Genomic DNA, 8567 nt, shown 5'->3' with positions numbered 1-8567 from the left:
TCTTTTCCATTTGTTAATAACCTAAAGGCTATCTCAGAGTCTCGACGTAACATCCAAAGCTGCCTTCCATAGGTGTCTCCTTAAAAACACTGTACTGCAGGCATCTCTGCAAACCTCACAAACAAGGATCTAGAAAAGCAGCCTGTTAGATCAGCCAGTGGATTTCTTACATAGTAATAAAGACTAAGCAGAGGGTTATGCCTGCATGGTTCTATTAAGTTTCCTCTCTCATTTCCATATCACAGCATGCTCAGTCAAAGCTATTTCAGGCCCTGCACTGATCAAACTGATTATATAATAACTCTATTGTCCTATCATATTACATATTATCATCAAAGAGAAAAAAAATCAAAGTCGACTGTGGGGAGCTAAAATGGTGTTGTTTTGATAAAGAGCATATTGGTGTGACATAAACAGACTAATCTGATTTATTATTATTTCTAATGCTTAATAATGTGGAGGAGTGGGGAACAAGAGGCACCTGAAAATGAGAATGCATTGCAAAATGATCATGCAAGTCTCTATGGCTGGGCTGTAGCCCACGAAAGCTTATGCTCAAATATATTTGTTAGTCTCTAAGGTGCCACAAGTACTCCTGTTCTTTTTTGTAAAGACACTGTTTAGTTCCTTTGAGTATTATGAAGTCTTGTTATAATTAACTCCACTACTGCATGCCTCTACCCCATCAGAGCTTTCCATGCAGCGATGTCAAGGGTGGGAAGATAAAACTATTGCTTTTGTTTCTTTCAAAATAAAACAAAATTCTAGGAAGAAAAAAAAAGAGATTTATATAAAGAAATGTATTCAAACAAAAGAAAAACATGTACAATGAAAAACAGAGTGACACAGAAACAAGCAAGAGTTTATATAGAATCCAGAGAGCCAGAGATGGAAAAGACACATCAGATCTGCCCATCCCCCATTACAGGGTGAATGTTATGATTAATCCCCCACTGAAGTCAATGGGAATTCTCATGGGAGTCAGGCAAGCAGGCTTTGGCTTTTTTGTGTATGATTGTATTCTATATAATGTTTCCTCTAGTGCCTTGTCCATTCCAGTTCTAAATTCCACACGTAAAACTGGACAAATGTGGCAAAAAAAGCATTCCAAAGTGTATTTTAATTAGATTTCATTGTTATGGTTTTATTATTATTATTGTTTGTCTGCAGATGTTCATACAAGTGAGTTTTTCTATGGGAGACTGGTCACAAAGCAAATGGTCCAAGATGACTTATGCTGGAAGTGTTTGGGCAGCCGTCATGAAATCACTTTGATTCTTCCCCATCCACTTTACAAAATTTTCAGTCAACCAATCAGGGAACAGAAACAACACCATGTAATTTGGGTGATCCGCCATGTGCCATAGAATCATAGAAATCTATGGCTGGAAGGGACTTCAATAAAACATCAAGTCCAGCCTCCTGCATTGAGATAAGACCAAGTAAACCTAGACCATCCCTGAGAGGTGTTTGTCCAACTACTCATAAAAACCTCCAATAATGGGGATTCCACAACCTTCTTTGCAAGCCTATTCCCTTATAGTTAGAAATGTTTTCCTAATAGCTAACCTAAATCTCCCTCGCTGCAGATTAAGCCCATTACAAACCACTGATAACTACTCTTTGAGAATGGTCTTTCAACCATTTGCAAACCTACCTTACAGTAATTTCATCTAGAACACATTTCCCTAGCTTGCTTATGAGAATGTCATGTGGACTGAATCAAAAGCCTTACTAAAACCAAGATACATCACTTCTACTGCTTCCCCACATCCACCAGACCAGTAACCCTGTCACAGAAGAAAATTGGGTTGGTTTGGCCTGATTTGTTCTTGACAAATCCAGGCTGGCCATTCCTTATGAACTTATTATCCTCTAGGTGCTTACAAACTGATTGTTTAATAATTTGTTCCAGTACCTTTCCAGGGAGACTGACTGGTCTATAATTTCCCAGGTCCTCCTTATTCCCCTTTTTAAAGACAGGTACTATGTTTTCCCTTCTCCAGTCCTCTGGGACCTCACTGTCCTCTCTGAGTTCTCAAAGATAATTGCTAATGATTCTGAGATTGCTTCAGCTAGTTCCTTAAGTACCCTAAGATGAGTTCCATCGGGCCCTGCTGGATTGAATACATCCAATGTATCTAAATATTCTGTAACCTGTTTGTTCCCTATTTTGGCTTGCATTCCTTTCTCCTTGTTGTCAATATTCATTGTGCTGAGTATCTGGCCATCATTAACCTTTTTAGCAAAGACTGAAGCAGAATAGGCATTAAACACTCTTCAGGTCATCAATTATTACCTCTCCATCTCCATAAATAACTAATCGTGAAGAATTAAAAATAGACGTGCAACCAATAGTGCATGAATATAACCCATGGGCTGAAATATGTTCACATAAAGACCCAGAGTTTGAGCTGCAATTGAAGAGCAGTTGCCACAGTTCAAGGAGGCATAGTGCCAAGGTGGCTTTAAACTACCTTCATACTTCCCTTTACTCTACACCAATATACACTGGCCTGGGCCCTAGGCAGACTTAGAGCAGTGTGTGGACTGCTCTAAGTGGTGCCTGCTACCAACAGCAACCAGGAAATCACCTGGACATGTTTATACCCCAGCCATATCTCCCTTTCCCCTACAGGAAGACCCATAGGAGCAGCTATATCCCCATGCCTTCACATTTACTGCTTGATTCTGGGACTGCCTCCTTCAATTGTCCCGTTTTCTCTATCCAAAGCATTTCTTGCCACCCAGTATCAGAGAGTGTACCACAAAATACACGCCAACATTTTCATCTAGTTCAAGAGGGGGGTGAATACACAGACAAGAGGATTCAGCTAACTATACTACAAGTGCTCGTACAAAAGGGGTCTTATAAAGATTTTATATAAGGGACTGGTTTCAAAATGTAAACAAAGAGGCATGAAGATCGTATTTAAGGTAAGAATACCAGATAGATTTACAGATCTTTCAGGCAGAAAAACATATCCTAAGGCACATAGACACCTTCTGTCTAAATGGCGTCCCACAAGACACACACTCTCTCTTTACATTCAGAGATTTAAGGTTAAAAAGGGGTATTATAATTATCTAGTCTGTCCTCTTTCATAACACAGGCCATAGGAATTTGACCCAGTAATTCCTGGATCAAAGCCATAACTTCTGGTTGAGCTGTAGCATATATTTTAAAAAGACAGATAGTCTTGATATAAAGACTTCAAATGATGAAGAACGCACCACTTCCCTAGGTAAGCTGTTCCAATGGTTAATTCCCCTCACTGTTAAAAATGTGCACTTTATTTCTCATCTGAATTTGTCTAGCTTCAGACAGGAGAATCTATAACTTCTCAGTTAGAACACATTACAAACATTGAACTTCCAGAATTCAAAACCTTGTAGAACTTTTGACAATTTAGTTCCACTTGGCAAGAAAAGAGATTTTTTCCCCCCTTAATAAAAAAAAAAAATCCAACGTTTTTAAAAAAATTTCAAGTTTTTTGAAAAAAGTTCTCCAAGCCAAATTCTCCCCTCAAAGGCAGGCAGAATTTGAATGTTCACAGCTTTGTGAAACCAAATCTTTTGTTGATTTTCTTGGATTCCTAATGTATATACCAGATATGCACAAACAGAAACATACGCAACAGTGAGTCTCAGAAGACCAGTAGATCTCACGTCTTGAAACAGATGTCTAGTTGGTTATCATAGAGGTGGATCACAGAATGTTAAGACTGCTTTCCAAATGTCTACTGGTTTCAAAGCTTCTAACATCACCCTAAGTCTTAGAGTCTATTGGGTACTTAGAGCATGTCATTAGTTAATTATGTACACACAGTACCCATTAACACTAAATAAAAACATATTTCCCATAAATTACGCTAAAATGTTCATTTCAGTGTCATGGTCACTCAGAACTCTAGTTTAGTATTTCACTCATGTTATGGGAGGTTTTAGTGTGTAATACCAGCATGATTTTGCAGAAATTCCCAGAAGAGGAAGTCAGAGAAAGCTTTCAAAGCTGTGTATACTTGTGTGTTATAACACACTGAAATTACAGACTTTGACTTTATTGAATGATAAAAGCTAGGAGAAGAGAGTTGAAAGTAGAGGTCATTACTATCTTCTGCCCATTAATGCCCCTGACAAATAAACCCTAGGAAGGCAGTCAACATCCCATAGGCGCACACAGCTGTTGAGGTCAGATCTGAAATGGAAGTTTGCATGAATTTGAGAAAACATATTATTCAGGTACACTTAGAACTATATATAGGGGGTTATTGCTTTTATATAGCAAGTATATGCTAGTGTAATCAGCAAGAGAGATGATTTGTGCCAGATAGATAATGCTTTTTTGTACATTGAATTAACCCTGAAGGTATTTTAAAAGGTAGGATTATTAATTCAGACGCACCACTGTACCCTGATATGGGTCCCGATCCTGCCTCCATTGAACACAAAGACAAAAATTCCAGTGGATCATATCCTGCTTGCATTCATCATGACAAACTTCCACTAGCATCAGTGGGAGTTGGACCAGGACCTAGAATTTGGTTCTGTAAAGTCAGTTTGGTTCAGATCATTAGCTGGGTGATGAATGATCCCAAAGGAACAATTTCACTTAGTGACATCATCAGCCTTCACTCCATCTGGCTAATGCAATCTGCTCCCGGTATAACCCTTCAAAACACCGGAGTGCAACTGTTCTTGCCACATACAGGCACATACTTATGCCTTTCAGACTAGCCAAAAAGCAAGACCATATCTACTACTGCAAGTTCCCAGTAGGCCAAAAATGATCAAGATACTGTTCCTTGAATTCTTCCTGAGACCAACAAAGGCTTTCCACTATTTACAAATCAAAAGCATTTAGAGACAATCATCATTATTTTTTTTTATTTATTTAAAACAAGGAATGCCTTGTCACTATTATATAAGAAAAAAATATACATCCGCCTATTTATACCCACCCTCATCCAAGCATTCCAAAAAATATAATTCCTATTCATGCAGGTAGTTGCTGCACCAAAAATTAAAATAAAATAATAGCCTTCATAATAATAATATTTTTTTATAAATAAGAGCAAAGTAACAAAAAGAAACTCTATAGTTCCAACAATTTTCCCAATTTCTCTTAAAAAATTCTACTTGCACAACAAATTGTTGGAACAGTAGCAAATGGTGAAAGTAAATGTAGTTAAATCAATTATATTATTTGCTTTTGATTATTAATTCCATTGCTAGTTTTTCTTGTGTTTTTTTTTTATAATGCATACCAGTTTTACAAAGTGCATGCTTTATTTTTATTTTATTTTATTTTTAATTTTGAACTGGCAAGCTAAAATGATCCATCTTTTCCTGCCTCTTTTTTTTTTTTAATGTTAATACAATCTAAAATCTAGCATTCAAAAATTGATCATGATACATCTGGTATATTGACTGCTTATGACACATGCTTGACTTGGCAAAAACAAAACAAATTGGCTCCCCCGTCCCCTATTCTTTTGGAAGCAGTCTAAAAGTTAAAAGCAGGCTGGAACACAATTGCTTCAAGGGAAAAAAAATGAATACCTGATGCATTTTTGTCACATGGCACTAGTTGTAGAATTGCACACACACGCACTCAACACACACGCGCACACGCACACAGCGACCTGCTTGAGAGGAAAATAGTTTATTAGGTCAGGAGTGCCAGTGGCACATGAAGGCTCCCAGCTTTGTGTGCAACTTTGGATTTGGTACCCACTTCATGTCACCTCGAATCCTCTGAAATCCACCGAGGGGGGGTAATGTAAGGCATACTTTGCTGGAACTGTAATAATCCATGCTTCATGCTCAAGAGCTGAGTCTCAGAGGAGGACTGGCTTTTTCTATTCCCTTTGGCCTCACTCCGTCTCACTCAAGAAACAAAAAAGGTAATTGGGGGAAACAAGTAAAGCAAAAGAAGACAAATCACTTTAAATGGACTTTCGCCTTTTCATCAGCCTGTGGTTATCTGTAAAGCTGTGCAACCCAGGTGAGATGGAGCTAACAGGAGATGGGAAAAGGCTGTTTTTTAATGTGCTTGGTGAGATCTCTTCTATCTTATAAGAGATGGAGTGAAAGTACTGAGGATTCAGCTTGGAGCTGAACGAATTTTGGTGAGACACCATCCGGCTGGTGTACTCATGGGACCTGTAACACATGCAGGAACAAACTGACTGAAGATCTGTTACTTCGGCCTTGTACCGTGGCCGAACGTGCTGGGCGTCCTCTTGAATGTGGATAATCATGCTGTTGCGGTTCCCTGCCAGGGATGCCCGCTCCTCGGCATCCCGTCTCTCGTCCTCACTGTTCATGGTTAAGAACCTGAGAACAACCAGATTTAGAAATGCCCCAATGACTGTCAACCCCACTAGAATGTACATAAAGCTAAAAGCCACGTAGACTGGCTTCTTTTGGAGGGCCCCTTTGGTCTGCAGGGCCACATAGTCACCAAATCCTATCGTAGTCAATGTTATAAAGCAGTAATAGTAAGCATGGAAAAAGCTCCACTCCTCATATTGGGAAAAGGCTGCTGCTCCAATGCAGAGGGTTCCCATGCAGGAGAAGAAACCCACAGTGACCATGTTTTCCATGGAGACGTCGGTGCTCCTCATCCCGCAGCACTTTTTGATCCGTTTCAGGAGGTACTTGACAAAGGTGTTCATGCGCTCGCCCAGGCTCTGGAACATGACCAGCGTCAGTGGGATCCCCAGGACAGCGTAGAACATACAAAAGGCTTTCCCGGCATCCGTCCCTGGGGCGGCATGTCCATAACCTGGAGAAGGAAAGGAAAAGATAGGAGAGTCAGCAAGGAGGGGGAATTCCAAAAGCTTCCTCATCATACCGGCAGTGCAAATCATTAACAAAAATAACTCAAGCACCCTGTCAACACCCACGTCTTCCCCAGGCAGAATAGTCTCCTTGCTGGAGAAGTCAAAGCCACCTCTTTCAAAATCTTTGGAAGGCACAAGTGACTCCTACATTAATGAGGATTTCTTTGCTGCTGCAGCAGTGGAAGTGTTCAGCCTGGGAGTTCATGAGAACACTGCAGTGATGAACTGCCCTATTGTAACAGGGAGCTCCCAAAGCCAGCAAAAACCTTAGGTATGCATGTGCCTGAGGAGAAGACGGGATGAGGGAATGGAGAATCTATTCTGTTGCGTTCCGATTTAAGGTAAAGGTGGGGGAGTAGCATTGTATATCAATAATGAGGTGAAATGTAATGAAATAACTAGCAATGCAATGGTTAATACGGAGTCTGTGTGGGCAATGGTCACATTAGGGAAGAAAACTACCAGAGCCTCACCCGGGATAGTGATTGGGGTGTGCTATAGACCGCCGGGATCTAGCTTGGAGACGGATAGAGAGCTCTTTAATGTTTTTAAGGAGGTAAACACTAATAGGAACTGCTTGATCATGGGAGACTTTAACTTCCCAGATATAGATTGGGAAACAAATGCTAGTAATAACAATAGGGCTCAGCTTTTCCTAGACGTGATAGCTGATGAATTCCTCCATCAAGTGGTTGCTGAACCGACGAGGGGGATGCCATTTTAGATCTGATTTTGGTGAGTAATGAGGACCTTGTTGAGGAAATAGTTGTAGGGGACAACCTTGGCTCGAGTGATCACGAGCTAATTCGTTTCAAAATTAATGAGAGAATAATCAATATTGCATCTGAGACTAGGGTTTACGATTTCAAAAGGGCTAACTTTACTAAATTAAGACGACTAGTTAGGGAAGAGGACTGGACCAACATATTTAGGAATCTAAAGGTAGATGACGCCTGGGGTTACTTCAGGATGAAATTGCAGGAGTTGTCAGAGGCATGTATCCCGAGAAAGGGAAAACGGCTCGTAGGTAGCAGTTTTAGACCGAGCTGGATGACCAAGCGTCTTAGAGGGGTCATTAAGAAAAAACAGAAAGCGTACCGGGAGTGGAAAATGGGAGGGATCAGCAAAGAAACCTACCTTATTGAGGTCAGAGGGTGTAGGGATGCAGTGAGAAAGGCAAAGCGACGGGTGGAGATGGACCTAGCGAAGGGGATTAAAACCAATAGCAAAAGGTTTTTTAGCCATATAAATAGGAAGAAAACCAAAAAGGAAGAAGTGGGACCGCTTAAAACTTTAAACGGAGTGGAGATTAGGGATAATCTTGGAATGGCACAATATCTGAATGAATATTTTGCCACGGTCTTTAATGAGGCTAATGAAGGGCTAAGGAATAGTGATAGAGGGACCGATGGGAATGAAGATATGGGGGTAGACATTACGGTATCTGAGGTGGAGGCCAAACTTGAACAGCTTAACGGAAGTAAATCGGGGGGCCCGGATAATCTTCATCCTCGAATATTAAGGGAATTGGCGAGTGATATTGCTAGCCCGTTAGCGATGATTTTTAATAAATCTCTAAATTCGGGGATTGTACCGTTGGACTGGAGATTAGCTAATGTAGTTCCTATATTCAAGAAGGGGAAAAAAAGTGACCCAGGTAACTACAGGCCTGTTAGTTTAACATCTGTAGTATGCAAAGTAATGGAAAAAATTTTGAAA

The 8567-nt window shown here is 40.2% G+C and overlaps 1 protein-coding gene across 1 annotated transcript in view; it reads right to left on the bottom strand.

The window, feature by feature from the left end:
• Window positions 1–5369: 5369 nt before the first annotated feature.
• The window catches only part of KCNK9 (potassium two pore domain channel subfamily K member 9), a 119207-nt gene continuing 116009 nt past the window's right edge, over window positions 5370–8567 (bottom strand). The window contains exon 2 of the mRNA XM_045002886.1: window positions 5370–6790. Coding sequence (XP_044858821.1) covers window positions 5949–6790 — 842 coding nt within the window. The 3' untranslated portion in view covers window positions 5370–5948. The remainder of the gene's footprint in view (window positions 6791–8567) is intronic.

Source organism: Mauremys mutica, chromosome 2 (assembly GCF_020497125.1).
Source record: "Mauremys mutica isolate MM-2020 ecotype Southern chromosome 2, ASM2049712v1, whole genome shotgun sequence".
Taxonomy (NCBI): Eukaryota; Metazoa; Chordata; order Testudines; family Geoemydidae; genus Mauremys; species Mauremys mutica.
This window is presented reverse-complemented; position numbering and strand designations above follow the sequence as displayed.